Here is an 18,655-nt window from a genome sequence, read left to right as displayed (position 1 = left end):
ATAAAGCTTTCGAGCAACACCCGATGTTGACCCTGATTGAAGCTGCGCTGTTAAAAAAAAATTACATGTGTTCGAGGCATTCCCTACTCAGCGGTACAAACAAACTCAGACAGCTGCAGATATATGTAAAGAAGAAACCAGTTGGAATACCTTCTAACCAGCTGCCTTTAACAGCCCTTTTTAGGGTTACCAATCAAATTACATCCTACTAAGGGATTCCATATTGGCTTGGAATCCGAATTTGATCAAACCACTTCGCTGATTAGATCCTTTATTCGTCATTTAAAATTTAAAATCTTATACCTAATATTGACAAAACATTTCATGTCGCTTAGACAATACTTAGAATAGAGCATTACAGTTTTAAATTATGTACACTAAGTACTCATACTATTTAGTTAGAAAATAAGAAAATTATTTATACTATATTTCGTGACTCTAATCACAATTGTGGCTAGCACAATTGGTTATAGGGAATCCCAATAATTATATAACTGGGAAAATTTGAATTATGCTAGGATTTGACGTTTCAGGCACGTTCCGGCTGGTGTATCCCTTCCTTTCATTTCGGACATTACAAAAGATGAGTATGTGGGCCGCTTCCCACTCGGCATGACGTCATCAATATCATGACCAATCACAATGGACGTCTCAAACTCCAGTGATAGACTACTGGAATACAAACATGTGTGTGTGTGGTGGGTCAATTCCCACTCATAATGGCCTTCAATAAAGGTTGAACATGACTTAATTTTCCCTCGATCTGTCTGCTAAATTAAACATCACTCCTTGAGTGAATAATTGCATTGGGATATGGCTCTCACTCCTTCCCCCACAAATAATTAAACTTCCTGCTATGCAGCCATTAAACAGTTGCACATGCCCTTGCGGGTGAACTCGACTCGAGATAGATAGATAGATAGATAGATAGATAGATAGATGGATGGATAGATAGATATATAGATAGACAGACAGATAGATAGATAGATAGATAGATAGATAGATTAGCGCCATTCAGATAGATGGATAGATTAGCGCCATTCAACATTGAATAATCAGCCATGGAAAGCAATCACGTTAACAAACTGCCTAAGTTACAAGAAATCGTGGATAGCATATGAATGGTGGAGGAAATGTTGGTTTGGATGCAGTATGGAGCTTATAGCCGACACAGACTAAGCATGGAGATCAATAATTTGAAAAAAGGGAAATGAATATTACAGAAACTAACTAAGAGGAGGATAAAGAACAAATTCAAAGATGGCATGAAAAAATATACAAAGAAGAGTAAAATGAGAAAATGAAGAAGGATGAGAAAGAGAATGAGGAAAATGAAAGGAAATTAAAGAAAAAGAAGAAGAATGTAGGAGAATAAATAAGAAGTTGGCGGAGGAAAAGAAGAAATTAGATAAAGAAGAAGAAACCCAAAGGCCCTTTTCAGGGCCACTCCCATATTGATGTATTTGTTTGTTTGTCTGTTTATTTCTTTCTTTGTCTATGTCTATAAAGAAGTTATAACTTCCGCACCGACAGGCGTTATATAAAGTTATATGTCCCGCCCCGCCAAGGGTTATAGCTTTTTTTCTGCTGTCCCTGTTTCGCCCGATTGAGGTCAGCCACTTGCCACATTATTGCCAATGTCCAGTACCATGACGTCACCCCACCTGTTCCATTCTTATTGTCTCTATATAAACCCAACCTATGTTAAATTCCCCATTCACTCCACGTTAAATTTCCCATGTTAAATTCCCATTGTCCCCAGAGTAGATATACCCTTTTTAACAATAAAGTCCCATTGTCACAAGGGTGTCCCATTTCGTTACCCAGAATTGCTAAAAAATGGTTTCTTCTGTTTAATAATCGTATGATAAATGACCACGTTTGTTTCTATGTGATATAATAGCATTAATACATTACCCGAAGTCCCATAACTTATGTCTTAGCATATACAAATATTGTGTCATCAACGATGCACGTTACCTCAAAGTGGTGCGTGTATATAAAGTATAAACTAATTATAATGAAAGGCCCCTAGTGGTCTAAAGCGCTCACCGTTAGGGATCACTGCCATCTCACCTCTGTCTGTGTGGGTTCAAGTCTCGGGTTCGGCCTATATGGGTATGTAAGAAAGCTTGCCAGTAGCTTCTCTTGAGTCGGTGGTTGTTTCCGGGGCTTTCCCGGGTTCTTCCTCCGCCATTAATACTGGCCGCCATGTATAACCTATATTGTGCTGAAAAATGGCGTTAAACCCCACAACAACAACAACAGCAACAACAACAACAATTATAATGACAGGTAACCGGCACTTTGGTAAGGAATCAAAACGCAAATTACAGAAGAGCCCGTGTTGCAAGTTCTTATTCTCGGCAGTAAAGTTTAATATTGACATGGATAAGTGTTTGATTTAATAAATACTAAATGCTGACAATTGCAAGGCACACTGTCAACCTTACAAAACCAAGTTCTGTGTATATATTTTGAGCTGGTGCTGCTATGGTCTGTATCTTAAACAGGATACGTTACGTTTCATGAAGATGTATGTTCTCTTTAGCCTTGTGAACTATATATCACACTTTGATTTTGATACTTTACAACATTAAATCTCACCAGTGCAATTAATCGATCCTGTGCTAAGAGTCATTGTACCCTCGGGACATTTGATACAGCTTTCCATGCCTTCATCAATTTGAAAAAACCCAGCTGGACACGGGTAACACAATCCACTTTGACCATAATGTCCAGCTGAACAAGGAACTGTAGTATAAAATGTGGAAATAAAATGAAAACCGTCAAAAAATGTTATATAGTACACTTAGAATGTGGAACAAATGAAGTAAATCATATAAATAGAAACAACTGAAACCCATAAAACAATGTTACACTTAAGCATATCACTGTTATTACGTTAATTATTGTGACTCAACTTAAGCATATCACTGTTATTACGTTAATTATTGTGACTCAACTTAAGCATATCACTGTTATTACGTTAATTATTGTGACTCAACTTAAGCAAAGCACTGCCAGTAAGTTAACTATTGTGATTGAACGTAAGCATACCCCTGTCAGTGAGTTAACTCTTTTCATTGAACTTAAGCATACCTCTGTCAGTGAGTTAACAATTTAACTATTATGATCGAACTTTGGCATACCACTGTCATTAAGTGAATTATTGTCATGAACTTAGGCATACCATTGTCAGCGAGTTACATATTGTTATTGTACTTCAGCATACCTCTGACAGTGAGCTAACTATTTTGATTGTACTTAGACATCCCACTGTCAGTGAGTTAACTATTGGGATTGAACTCAGGCATACAACTGTCAGTATGTTAACTATTGAGATTGAACTCAGGCATAGCGTGTGTGTGTGTGTGTGTGTGTGTGTGATTTGGATTTTTAACGTAGCTTTAACAATTTTTCAGTCATATCGCTACGATGTCTGCAGTGTGGCAGTTTTAGTGATGTGTAGCACTAGGGCACCATGCCGCAGACATGTGGCATGATGTCCCACCCAGTCACATTATCCTGACACCGGGCCGACCAGTCCATACACTAACCTCTTAATGCTGAGCGCCAAGCGAGGCAGCTGTTAGTACCATTTTTGTAAGTCTTTGGTATGACTCGGCCGGGCATCGAACCCACGACCTCCCGCATCCGAGGCGGACACTCTAACCACTGGGCCACCGGAGCGGTCTCTCAGGCATAATACTGTCAGTAACTTAACTATTGTGATTAATAGTATGAACATCATCTGTCTTCTTCATTAACTAGATGGATTGGTCTAAAGCAGCGTTATCAACTGTATAATCGTGTTTCAGCACAGCGTAATTAACTACTTTGACTCAAGTAGGGCAGTGTGATTAATTAGGTGGATTCGTCTGAGGGCAAATTATTACCTTAAAGAAAAGAAAGAATGGCCGTTGTATGAGGAATAAATAATGTGATTGAAAGCAAGAATGCCTATGTAGACGTGATTAATTATTGCGATAAAATGCAAGAATATATTCTGCCTGCATGATTAATAACTGCGATTCAGCTCACAAATATCTATGTTAACGTGTTTAAACTACTGTGCTTTAGCTCACGAATATCTACGGTTAGAGTCAAAACATCCCCATTAAAGAACATAAGAGTCAAAACATCCCCGTTAAAGAACATGAGAGTCAAAACATCCCAATTAAAGAACATGTTTTAAAAATAAGATTCTCAATAGTGCCAAATATAGGATGCGGTTCTTTGAACTCTTTAATGACAGTGAATAATGATTTAACTTCGTGAGCAATAAGGTATTTTTGCATACATGATAAAATTATATGGGTGCAAATTTATTTACGATAGTTTCTCTTATTGTTGAAACATTAGTATTGTTGTGTAAGTTGGTTCCAAGCTGAAACGAAATGACAACACTGTTGTTTATATTTATTTATGCAGTACATTTTGATTCACTTTCTAACCGCGGTTTTAATCTGAGATTACTGGATGGCTAAAATGTATCCACAGCTACAACCACTCAACATACATACATAAAACGCATGTCATAATATTACAACAGTTATTAGGTAATTAAGGCAGTCTACGCCGAGTGGCTAATTAGATAAACAGGTCTGACTACGCTAATTGAGTGACTCAGTGACTAATTGGGTAATCAGGTCCGACTACGCTAATTGAGTGACTGAGTGACTAATTGGGTAATCAGGTCCGACTACGTTAATTGAATGACTGAGTGGCTAATTGGGTAATCAGGTCCGACTACGCTAATTGAGTGACCGAGTGGCTAATTGGGTAATCAGGTCCGACTACGCTAATTGAGTGACTGAGTGGCTAATTGGGTAATCAGGTTCGGCAGATTTGAGTGACTAATTAGGTAAGTGTCTGTTAACGTTAACTGAGTGACTAATTGAGTAATCAGGTCTGTCAACGCTAACTGAGTGACTAATTGGTCAGTCAACTCTACATGAAAGAGTAATACGTAAAAGCGAATATAAGGGAATCTACAAACCACAGTCAGTTGCATTAGTTGATCCTTTTCCAACTGTAGTCAAGCCCGAAGCACATACTGTACAATTAAGTTTAGCAGGTAGGTCCTGAAAACTTCCCTTTTCACAAGGAATACATTTGGAGTTGTTGGAATATCTCGTTCCCATTGGACAGGAAACTATATTAATAAATAATTGCAATTTATTATATAAATAAAGTTCAAATAACAAAGGTTTCCCTCTCATCAGTAAATATCAGTATTTTCATCTATCGATCGTCCATCAGTCTATATATATATATCTTGTTTTGAAGGATTGCTTTAAATATATATATATATATATATATATATATATATATATATATATATATATATATATATATATATATATATATATATATATATGTATGTTTGTGTGTGTATGAGAGTTTGTGTGTGTGTGTGCGTGCTTGAGTGTGGATACCTTAATATGTATTGAATCAGCACACAAGCATTCCTACATAAAAGAGAAAGCTATAAATCAAAGAAATATCCAAATTTTGAAATAATTGTCCATTTATACTAACAACTACTTTAGTTATATATTTATTAATACTTTAACACCAATTCTACGTTCTTATGTTTGCAAGTTAGTTTTGTATATGTTTTAAAACCGTACTCATTCAACATGTCTTTAATTCCTGAGATTAATTATACTCTCATGTCAAAATTGAAACTTAATAATGAATAATAATAATTAAGATCAATGACTTAAGAATTGGCATTATGTACAAAAGTCTTACCACAGATTCCATTATCTGATACGTATCCTTCAGTACACTCCAGACTTCCAATAGTTTGAGAGGAATTTGAGTCAATAGAATAGGACACACCATCTACAACCATTGTCATTAATGTATCGGTGTTGTTCGCAAGTATTTGTGCAGTAGTTTCCATCTCCGTAAATGCTATGATGTATTCTGCTAGTCCCTTGCTCACTTTGATTTGAAGAAGAGAATATATATATATATATATATATATATATATATATATATATATATATATATATATATATATATATGTATATGTATATAGTTTTTTCTCTCAAGAAGTTACTTAAAGCTAATATTCTATACATTGCAACAAAACTTCATCATCAGAATATAAGAACTATAGAATGAAGTTGAATGAACGCATTTGTCATTTGGAACCTAAACTATCTTATAAAAGCACGAGAATATGTAATTATGAATACCGCTGTCATTCTCTAGGAATCGGCAGTTCTTCTCTGTCATACTCTCATTCAATAGATAGATAGATATGTAGATAGACAGACGTATAGACATATATATATATATATATATATATATATATATATATATAGAGAGAGAGAGAGAGAGAGAGAGAGAGAGAGAGAGAGACAGACAGACAGACAGACAGATAGAGACATGGAGGGATGGGTCGGTGGATAGATGGGCGGACAGACAGACAGAATGATAGACAGATAGATATAATTTACAACTGGTTGATTTAATTGTCCTGCTTATTAGGTTAGTGCTGAAAACGATACATTTAGAAATATATGTCACTGACTCACCTATTCTAGAACTATAAAATTGCTCCAACTCTAAGTCATTCTGTGATAGAGCTGTTGAGAGTTTAATGTCAACTGTCACTGGTTGAGTTGAATCAATGACATGTAAGTCACATCCGGAGACTTTTATGTTGACTTCACATGTTCCATTTTTTACACACTGCAAGGTGTCCATGTTTTCCATGACAGCTGCTTTTCCCCTCTCTGGATCATCACAAGGGAATTTTGGGTACTTCACGGATGTAATGGATTCTATTTTTGAAGGCTTCTCTACTTCTGTAATATAATGCGACACAATATTGCTGTAGGCTTTGTTGGATGCATATTTCATTAATTTGTCAATTGTCTTTAAGTATTTAATTAACGTATACTTTTGACCAAGTATTTGTCTCAGTCTTGCTACTTAATTTGCCAGAATTTAAGAGGTCAGGAAAGTACTAAATTTATTTAATAAGAACAGAAGAATGCAAATTATTCAATACAGTTTCATACTTACTAGCTGGAGACATTAATACTTTTCGAGATTTTTTTAAAAATTGTAATTCTACCAATCAAGAGGTGTAGGTATCTTATCGAGCAATAATATCCATATTATCCCTATCCAATAATATCCATAATAACCCTATTCAATAATATCCATAATAACCCTATTCAATAATATCCATAATAACCCTATTCAATAATATCTGCAATATCCCTATCGAATAATAGCCTTAATATCCCTATCCAATAATATCCATATTATCCCAATCCAATAATATTCATAATAACCCTATTCAATAATATCCCAAATATCCATATCCAATAATATATGCAATATCCCTATCCAGTAATAGCCTTAATATCCCTATCCAATAATATCCATAATAACCCAATCCAATAATATTCATAATAACCCTATTCAATATTATCCCTAATATCCATATCCAATAATATCTGCAATATCCCTATCCAATAATAGCCTTAATATCCCTATCCAATAATATCCATAATAACCCAATCCAATAATATTCATAATAACCCTATTCAATAATATCCCTAATATCCATATCTTATAATATCTGCAATATCCCTATCCAATAATAGCCATAATATCCCAATCCAATAATATCCATAATATCCCTATTCAATAATATCCATAATATCCTTATCCAATGATATACCTATTATCCATATCCAATAATATCTGCAATATCCCTATCCAATAATGGTCTTAATATCCCTATGCAATTAATATCCATAATATCCCATTTCAATAATATCCATAATATCCTTATCCGATAATATCCATAATATCCCTATCCAATTAATATCCATAATATCCCATTTCAATAATATCTATAATAACCATATCCAATAATATCCATAATATCCATATCCAATAATATCTGCAATATCCCTATCCAATAATAGCCTTTGGATATTATCTCTTTCTGCATGGGTTCAAGTTTCGGGTTCGGCCTGTGTGGGTATGTGAGAAAGCTTGCCAGTAGCTTCTCCTGAGTCGGTGGTTGTTTCCGGGGTTTTCCCGGTTCTTCCTCCACCATTAATACTGGCCGCCGTGTATAGCCTATCGTGTGCTGAAAAATGGCGTTAAACCATACAACAACAACAACAACAACAACACTGTATAGCAATTAGGCTATACTCAATACATCTTTCAAAGACAGTCTTCTGTTCTTGGAATGTTTAAAATATTATATATATATATATATATATATATATATATATATATATATATATATATATATATATATATATATATATATATATATAGGCAGTTTGGATTGGAAATTGAACAGGTAGAAAATGGAAATATTGTGCTACATGTAATCGTTACTGGTGTTTTACCGCGTTTGCTGTCTAAGGTGTAAAATCTCAACACACTTAGAACATAGTACAACCCTTAAATATCCATTAAACTTGGGGAAATAATTAACTTGCTAATCCAGAGTTTTTCGTGGTATAAACGTTAAGTTGCCGAATCGCATAGGAAATAACGCCTGAAAGGCGTTATGTAAGCTATACGAGTCGGCAGCTGAAGTTTATACCACTATAAACTCAATTAAATCAACATTAAACTTCTAATTGCAATTCTGTATAATTGCATTAATTCTTTTTAAAAAATATTTTTATGTTTTCATTTTTTGTTGCTTTCTTAAAGGTATTTTGTAGCAGTTTTAGAACTCTGTTTAAGCTTGTGAATTCTTGTTTAGACCTTCTGCTATATAGCTATTCATGGCAAAGAAGATTCGCTATCATTAGCGTCATAGCTGTGTCAACATCAAACAAGTGATTCTACCAATGGCAGCTGATATAAGGTTTTGAACATTCCACATCATGGTTGTATTTTATCTAAGTTGGCACATATGTTCTGAGTAGAAGTTCAATATTCCTAGCAAAAGGATGTATTATTTTGTTGGACATGCAAATGACTCTTGGATTCGATACTATTATGGTCGAGTTCAGTGTGACTTCGCCTATTCATCATTGGTCAGACTCGTGAGTAACTAACTTTTATGTCAATAAATCTATTTACAAATGAAATTAAGACTATCAGTAATTGGTTTTAGTAATGGGCATCACGAGGAAAATGAAGTAAGACATCAGCATTGACAGTTACGATAGGAGAATGGTGAGATATATATCCGACCGCCCCACCCCCCACCCCAAAAAAAAAAGAAATTGTAACCATCACGGTTGGCGTCTTAAATTGTCTGCCTATGGGTCCAGTTGTTATAATGTTATTCTTTGAATCATTTCATTTGTAACCAGCCTCAGTGAATTAAAAATATCTAGCGTATATGCAATCGGTTTTCTCCATTTCTATATAAAATCTAGTCAAAGAAATAATAATATATTTTCAGAAATATGCATGTTATTTGTTTTTGTTTTTTCAAAATCAATTCATTAAATTTTTCAGGATATGATATAAACCGACCAACATTTATTTATATTTCATTTTAATGGCATGCAGTGCGCATGCCTTCCTTTTGAGTATTTACATTGGTTAATTTGCACGTGATTCTGTTTATAGAGGTTGGTATAAAGTAGTTCCCCAAGCAGTTTATATAGAAATAAATGCAGATCATCCTGATCACATGGTTTCATGCTGACCACTGGAATTCTTCGTAACATTTACTACTGCAGTTGCAATTATGAGGTTTACGAGGTCTTTAACTCCATTTAGAAAGATAATGGTCATTAAAAGAATTGTTGTCTCTAAATTCATCATCATCATTACCTTCTCATCTAAATTCACCTTTGTCATTACCTTCTCATCTAAAATCATCATCGTCATTACCTTCTCATCTAAAATCATCATCGTCATTACCTTCTAATCTAAATTCATCATCGTCATTACCTTCTCATCTAAATTCATCATCGTCATTACCTTCTCATCTAAATTCATCATCGTCATTACCTTCTAATCTAAATTCATCATTGTCATTATCGTCTCATCTAAATTCATCATCGCCATTACCTTCTCATCTAAATTCATCATCATCATTACCTTCTCATCTAAATTCATCATCGTCATTACCTTCTCATCTAAATTCATCTTCGTCATTACCTTCTCATATAAGCAGGTTCTGAGCGGTCTAATAAAACTCATTCACAAGTTTGTTTTGCAAGATTCGAAGTACAAAATCAAAAGAAATAGTACTGCGAAGGATTATCTCGAGTTTTAGATTAAATATAATAATGTATTTAATTTTTATATGGTTTGAAACTTGCATGGATCAGGAAAATCGCGTCTGATGATTCAAAATAGAAAAGCTTGTTTCAATATTCAGTGTCAAATATGAACTGTCTTTCATTTTGAACATATTTTCTTAACTCAGCAAAACGGGATCTCGGTCCCTTGGGAAATAAATATTAGAAGCATTTATTGAAGTAACCAGATCATGAAAATGGTCATTGCTAAATGCTTTATAAAAACACATGGTTTAATCCTTGCATTACAATAACGGAAATCCAATTATAGCTCTAATGCAAAGCATACATTCCTAAATATCGTTGTATATAGCATTGTAAGAAATGAACAAGTATGTAGAGTTAAAAATAACACATTGAATGGAAACAATGAACTACTAACTTTAGATGGAAATTAAATTTTTAGCTGTCAATGTAGAACATAACGATTGGCATCAATTATTATTGGAAACATATAAAACAGCAAGTTTTGCAGATCTTAGATGGTTTCAGCTTACAATATTACAATATTATACAGAATATTGACTACAGTCATATTTCTCAACAGACTTATAATCATTTGAAATAAACTCTGTTCCTTTTGTTCGTTATTTGTAGAGACAATATCTCATTTCTCGGGACGTTGACTGTCACATAAATAATATATTTTACAAGGGTAAAATATAAGTGATAGTTTTTAATTCATAAAAATAAAAATGATCTTTGGAAGAAAAGACAAAACTCATAATTGCAAAACAGTAAATTTATCAGTGTAGATTTATAAGAGACAGGCCAAATTTGTGTTAGTTTTATAAGACTGTTGCTTTTAATGTTGACATTTACTAACATCTAACTTTTCAATCCTCCCAAATGAAACAATTGTTTTAAGTCTCTCTACTGCTCCCTCGTGTTGTGCATTCCGTGCAGTTTCTCCATCACTGATTTTGGATCGTTCACTGCAAACGATTCAGTCTTATTAACTTTCTCTGGCATCTTTTTGTCTCTAATTAGCCATCGTCTATATTTTAATCAAATAGATCGAGCACCCTAAACGTTCTCTAAAATGTAGGCAGTAACAACAACATAAATTCAAACAAAGGTGTGAGCATTGTATTGTACGTAACAGTTTACTGTTAAAACTACTATGCTGACAAGTTCCTTTGACAGATGTTTCTTAACTTCGTTGCCAATAATATGTCACCCCTCTTTAGGGACAATTATCTCTTCCTTGTTTCTCTCGGGTTAAGCAGAAATTGAGCCAAACACTTGCTGTGTGAAATGGCACACGGTGACGGATTAAGTAATAGTGAAAGCTACAGTGAACTGTAATTTTCTTGAAAACCTTAACTTCCAAAATTTCGTTTCAAATCATTTCACTTAAAGCTTACATTCATCCTTTAATGTGCATTGTATTGGGGGAGGGGGGCATATGTAAATGAAAGCAAGAGTTTGTGATAACATTATCAAAATAAATCAGCGAACCATAGTTCATCTGATTAAGGGCACAAGATTCGCAAACCATACATTGTCTTCCGTTATATTTAGATGCAGGAATGCAAACAAATTATAAATATATAAATAAAACAACATAAAGAAGACATAATTACCTGAACAGGATGGTAATGTATCTATTCCACCAGTACTGTTGCTGGTCCAGACGTAATGGGTACTCCATCCACACAAGTATTCGAGCTGATTAACGCCCAGCCCCAAAAACACTAATCCTGGACGACATGACAGAGTACAAGTGATTTCGCCGTCTATACCTTTCTGTATGCACGTCCGATTTGCGTTATTAGGTTCTTTAAGTTCAGGACAAGCTGAAATTCATCATCAAGGTCATCGTTCATTATTATTATTATTATTATTATTTATAATCAATGACAAGTGTTCTGAATATGCCATTCATAATGAAATGGTTTGGTTGCTTGTGATCACTGGCAATACAGACTGACAGTAAAATCTATCAACAATTGAAAAGGTATACGATTTAAACTGACGTCTAAAGAAGCTGATAATACGGTGACTTTCACAGGAAACATTAGACATGTGGCGTGTGTGATGAACAACTTACTTGGGCACGGGCTGTCATTGCAAGCGATTGTTTCGTTGCCATTTCCTTTACAGTCCCTGCCAAACTCTCCAGGGAAAGGATTATCACATCTGCGTATTCGTGACCTAGATCCGACACCACAAGATGTTGTACATGCCGACCAATCCTCCCAAGTACCCCAATTTCCATCAACTGAAAATGTACGGAAAATGTATTCACTATGTATGTATGTATGTATGCATGTATACATGTATGTATGTATGTAAAAAAAATATTATTTTTATTTTTATTATTGAAAGCAAAGTTGCGCTTATTTAATGCACTTTCCATATGTACATTTATATATATATATATATATATATATATATATATATATATATATATATATCCCTCTCTTCTCTCTCTCTCTCTCTGTTTCTCTGTGCATATATATATATATATATATATATATATATATATATATATATATATATATATATATATATATATATATACATTTAAAAGAATTATGTTCAGAAATTATTACTGGGTGGTATGTCACATAGTGACCCTTTGTAGCCAGGTAAACATTGACATGTGTACGTGTTTTCCCCATTCTTGCATGAAGACCCTTCGCTACAACTGTGGTTACGACAGTAGTCTGGAGCCACCTCGCATCTTATCCCAGAGTAACCATTGGTGCATGTGCACTCAAAGCCGTTTGTTGTGCTGGTACATGTATGATTTCCGCAAGGGTTGTCGATGCAATGATCCAAAGCTGAAATGAAGTATTTTGATATATTGGGCAGGTTCGTAACCCAAATGCAGCAAGGTGTCTACAAACCGAGCAAAGACCTTCTGGCAACTATGAAGAACTAACTATGCTGTCGTTTCAATCGTGACATCATTGTGCTGCATCACAACACATATTTACTATAGCATTTAAGGTTGCGCTTTTACAAATGGATTCTGGTTTGTATCATCAGATAATGGTAAAGATTAAATATTGTTCTCCAAAAAAATAAATAACGATATTAATCTTAGACGTTTAATGTGTTGCCCGCCTTTACCTTTGTTCTTATGAATTTCCTCTCCGAACATATTTTTTCTTTCCCATCATTAAGTGTTTTTCTAATGCAAAGTAGCTATCACTAACGGAATGATAGTGTTAATTAAATGTTAATTAAATGTTAATTAAATAATTGTAGTGGTATATTGTGTAGCAGTGAATAAGTACATCTGAGGAAAAATCAAACATACCTCTCAGAGGTATAATAGTTTTTTCTTTGAAAAGTAACATCTAATCAACTCTCCGATTAAACAAAGCAAAATATTTTTCCCCGCTGAGTAAACGTTTGACGTGTACCCAAAATATGAAGTAGTTCCAGTTATGCCTAATAATTTGCTTGCACACTCACTTTATTTAATACGGTCATTTATATAGAAATGGAAAAATAGTCAAAGGACAGGTTACCTGTACATGAGCCAGGAATGTTTACAGATAGTTTAGCAGCAAGGCCAATAAATATGGACATGTCTATAAAAGCCCTATCAAATGTCTCCAGGCAACTGGACATTGGCCACGACCTAGGCGAACCTCTAAATGGCGAAAAGATCAAACCAGACAGTTGTACGCCTGAAAAAGAAGTCACAAGAAATTTTAACTGAAGTCCTACTTTTTGTTTGCTTTAGTTGCTAGAATGGGTTGGTCACTAATAATATATTTGCCAACAATTTACATAACTACATACTTACAAAAGATACATACATACATACATACATACATACATACATACATCCAGCCATACATGCATACATACATACATACATACATACATACATACATACATGCATACATACATACATACATACATACATACATACAACCATCCATCCATCCATCCATCCAGCCATACATACATACATACATACAATGTGGGTGTGTAAGAAAGCTTGCCGGTAGCTTCTCGTGGGTCGGTGGTTCTTTCTGGGGTTTTTCCGGATTCTTCCTCCACCATTAATACTGGCCGCCATGTATAGCCTATCTTGTGCTGAAAAATGGCGTTAAAAGCTACAACAACAACAACATACATACATACATACATACATACATACATACATGCATATGTGTAACATTGAATAAGTTAAATAATAATTAATTTTAATATACCTTCATCACTTTCTAAGAATACTTTAGTCCTTTCTTCAACAACACTTTTGTTCGACAACGATGGTACTTTTATCTGTACAACACTTTTGTTTCCAATACCAAAGGTGGCCACGCCGTAAGCTGTTTCCAAATGAACATGAATGTAGTTCCACGCGTTGTATGACAGCTGTGTGTCGGTAATAACAGTCTTACTGTAAAAGACATGCAACAAGAGATTTTAGTTCTCTCCACAAGTATCATCTTTCAGTCATCTAATACGTAGCGTTCTAATAGGGTCTGGGTGAGCCATAGGTCTTGAGACGCCAAAACAACTGATAAAAAGTAATCGAAGAAAATCATTTACGAGGTCATCATTAACGCCCCGAGCTCCATTTACTCTTAGTACGCCATGGATTTCATGTTACATTTATAAAAAAATTCAGTTTTGTGATGATGATGCTCTGTAAAACTAAAACGTTTTAGGGTTGTATAGTACTTGCAGTGGGACCACTAAGGTGGCCTCAGTGGATAAAGTGTCCGCGTCGGATGCAGGAGGTCACAGTTTCGAACCCCGGTCTAGTCATACTAAAGATTTATAAAAATAGTGCTTAAAGTTAAGAGGTTAGTGTTCGGACTGTTCGGCATGGTGTCAGGATATTGTGTGTTACCGTATGTGTTCCTACTCGTCAGAAAGGATGGTGAGATAAATATTGACCAGTGGACTGTCGGAATTGTTAAAACAATGAGAGCAATGAGTCGTGTGTGTGTGTGTGTGTGTGTGTGTGTGTGTTTGTGTGTGTGTGTGTGTGTGTGTGTGACTTGGATTTTTAACGTAACTTTAAAAAACAATTTCATTCATATCGCTACGATGTCTGCAGTGTAGCAGTTTATATTGATGTCTACCACTACGCCATCATGCCGCAGACATATAGTATTACGTCCCACCCAGTTACATTATCCTGATACCAGACCGACCAGCCTCAACACTAACCTCTTAATGCTGAGCGCCAAGCGAGGCAGCTGCTTATACTCATTTTTATAAGTGTTTAGTATGTCTCGGCCGGGGTTCGAGCCCCGACCTTTCTCATCTGAAACGGACGTTCTAACCAGTCAAGCCACTGGGGTGGTGATATATAGGAGAGGAAGGACATCGGCAACATTGCATTTAATGATCCATCCATCCAATATGGTGCACGGTAAAATGAAAAACGAATTAATCTCAGTTCTGCTACTAAAGAAATAGATCAAATATTAATTATTAACTTTTCAGACGCTATCAGAAATGAAGTATTAAGTAATCAGACACTATCAGAAATGAAGTATTAAGTAATCAGACGCTATCAGAAATGAAGTATTAAGTAATCAGACGCTATCAGAAATGAGTAAATTGCTAAACTAAAATTAGATAAGCGACGGTGGCTGACACTGAAAAGGCAGTGGAACATATTTTGTTACGGTGAATCCATGTATTGTCCTGAATATTTTTTCCTTCTGATTTCCAAAAACAATTGCATTCAGTTTTATATATAGCTTTGATAAACCGCTGTGTTTTTATGTTGTTGGTTTTTGAAAACTAGATAATCTTTCTATATTTGTGCCACACAAAATTAAGTGAATTTCGAGTATGGCCGAATTATCATGCCTTAGAGTATATGAACCGACAAACGCTATGCTTCGTCAACATTTCTTCCATAAATGCTCTTACTTTGCGATTTCCACTGTGACATCTTCGTGTATCCTCAGTGATACCGAGGGATTCCGAGTTTGGTTGATTCTGATAGAAAACGTTTGATTATTATCCATTTTGAGCCAAAATGAGAGTGTATAGTTTTCTGGTTCTTTCGTCATTTCAGCAAGTACCAGTGGTTCCATATTCCACCCGAAATGCACATCAAACTCTGAAAACAATTGTGTTGACACTTTTTAGAACACAATACCGCACTTCGATCTTGGACTTTATTCCCCTGAGAGATTTAAATTAGGTCTTCAGTTGGGTTGAACTTGAATCTATTGTACGTCATTCTTATTATTAAAGCACAACGCATAAGTTAAACATGATATCGATTATCATAATACGATAAGCTTAGGTTGAACGTGATATCGATTATCATAATAAGAACAAATATCCAGCGATCTGATACATAAATACATACATACATACATACATACATACATACTAATTGATTACTTATAAGTAGTTACTTGTCAAAGTTGTGGAGAACCTTTACGCGCAAATCTCGGTACAGAATTTTCACAGAATTGTCTGTGTTTGTATGTCAAATATGAATCAATGAAATGCACATCAAACTCTGAAAACAACTGTGTTGACACTTTTTAGAACACAATACCGTACTTCGAACTTGGATTTTATTCCCCTGATAGATTTAAATTAGGTCTTCACTTGGTTTGAACTTGAATCTATTGTACGTCATTCTTATTATTAAAGCACAACGCTTAGATTAAACGTGATATCGATTATCATAATACGATAAGCTTAGCTTAAACGTGATATCGATAATCATAATACAATAAGCTTAGGTTAAACGTGATATCAATTATCGTAATACGATAAGCTTAGCTTAAACGTGATATCGATAATCATACTACGATAAGCTTAGGTTAAACGTGATATCGATTATCATAATACGATAAGCTTAGGTTAAACGTGATATCGATTATCATAATACGATAAGCATAGGTTAAACGTGATATCGTGACAATACGTCCAAGTTTTAGAGTATTAAATCTAAACCTCAAGTGATTTAATTAAAAACCCATACAAACAATCTGCAGAGATTTTTCTTTTAGTCAGGAGAATGATACGTTTGTTTGATTGGTTTCAAAGCTCTTACGTAGGCCTCAATGCAATTTTGTATTGGATCATCTTTGTCCAACACATTCATCCCATTAATCCTAGTCACACTAATTTTAATTATTTACATATGAATTATAGTAATTGTCATTATTCAAGCATGGACAATATATCATAGGTCACAGTATTTAAAAATTTTCAACATGCAGAGTAACAAATGTATGTATCATCTAAAACATCGAGAAGACTTCGATAAATAGCAACAGTGTATTTAAAAAAAATGTCATTTGTGTTCCCCTTATCCATTAATCATTTTTATTAAGAACAAATTTCCAGCGATCTGATACATACATACATACATACATACATACTAATTGATTACTTATAAGTAGTTACTTGTCAAAGATGTGGAGAACTTTTACGCGCAAATCTCGGTACAGAATTTTCACAGAATTGTCTGTGTGTTTGTATGTCAAATATGAATCAATGATATCACTGTCTTAAAATGAATGTAGATTGCTCCTTCAGATTTAAAAATTAATGAGAGATACAATCGAAGAAAACTGTTAAGACATGTAAGTCAGGAATTGTTGTATACCTACCCTGACAATCTATTTCGAAACGACTGCCAGAGAAGAGAGTTGTCGTTCCTGAGGGGCAAGCCAGACAACTGCGTGAACCATTCTCCGGTTGATAAAATCCACGTAGACATTGGGCACAAGGGGAAATTCCAGAGAATGAATAGCTGCCGGCGGTGCATATGTCTGTAAATAAGTAAAGAATTTAAACAATGTTATTGTCATTGAGAGAATTATACAGTGATTTATTTTTTATTAGGCAATACCAACTTTAGATACAACATTCCATATAAATCTACTTAATCAGAGGGCAAGAAATATAAGCATTATCATTATTAGTCCAAAAGAATAAGGTTGCGAGGCAAGTTCTATATATCAGGTGGAGTATACTGCACAAAAGGAACAGAAAGTCCTATCATAGGGTTTTACTGGAGAATGATAATAAGTAACATAATTGTTATCAATAACAATAAAAAGCATCAGCATAAAAGATTGAAAATATGAGTTCGTACTCTACGAGATTCGGAAAATGACACCCATCTCCTTGCCAGTAAGAACCGATCTCTATACCATCACGACTGTGCACACATCACCAAAAGATGATGGTACGTAGTCGGCGGTATAGGAATCTGTGCGTAGCAAACACACACACACACACACACACACACACACACACACGCGCGCGCGCGAAATTAATTCTCTAAGTAGTTTTGGTACCTGGAACTATCCAAGGTTTTAAAATTCAGATCATAACAGTGTACTGTTTTATGGCATCGATGTTTGAAGCACTAAATGTGCGAGCATATCCCCCTGGTAATTTATTCTTGTAAAAGAATG

The 18,655-nt window shown here is 34.7% G+C and overlaps 1 protein-coding gene across 1 annotated transcript in view; it reads right to left on the bottom strand.

Annotated features, from left to right (window-relative positions):
• Positions 1 to 18,655, bottom strand: part of LOC149784610 (uncharacterized) — a 53,000-nt gene that overhangs the window by 10,982 nt on the left and 23,363 nt on the right. The window contains exons 12-22 of the mRNA XM_089932667.1: positions 17,843 to 18,004; positions 16,134 to 16,326; positions 14,450 to 14,640; positions 13,754 to 13,915; positions 12,827 to 13,057; positions 12,322 to 12,492; positions 11,855 to 12,067; positions 6,555 to 6,827; positions 5,761 to 5,955; positions 5,003 to 5,158; positions 2,608 to 2,754 (exon numbers count right to left, since the gene is read on the bottom strand). Of these exons, the coding sequence (XP_089788793.1) occupies positions 2,608 to 2,754; positions 5,003 to 5,158; positions 5,761 to 5,955; positions 6,555 to 6,827; positions 11,855 to 12,067; positions 12,322 to 12,492; positions 12,827 to 13,057; positions 13,754 to 13,915; positions 14,450 to 14,640; positions 16,134 to 16,326; positions 17,843 to 18,004 (2,094 nt within the window). The remainder of the gene's footprint in view (positions 1 to 2,607; positions 2,755 to 5,002; positions 5,159 to 5,760; positions 5,956 to 6,554; positions 6,828 to 11,854; positions 12,068 to 12,321; positions 12,493 to 12,826; positions 13,058 to 13,753; positions 13,916 to 14,449; positions 14,641 to 16,133; positions 16,327 to 17,842; positions 18,005 to 18,655) is intronic.

The sequence above is a fragment of the Sinohyriopsis cumingii genome, chromosome 14 (assembly GCF_028554795.1).
Source record: "Sinohyriopsis cumingii isolate HCF-2022 chromosome 14, ASM2855479v2, whole genome shotgun sequence".
NCBI classification, from domain to species: Eukaryota; Metazoa; Mollusca; class Bivalvia; order Unionida; family Unionidae; genus Sinohyriopsis; species Sinohyriopsis cumingii.
The sequence above is the reverse complement of the archived record's forward strand: the minus strand, read 5'-3'. Positions and strand labels throughout refer to the sequence as shown.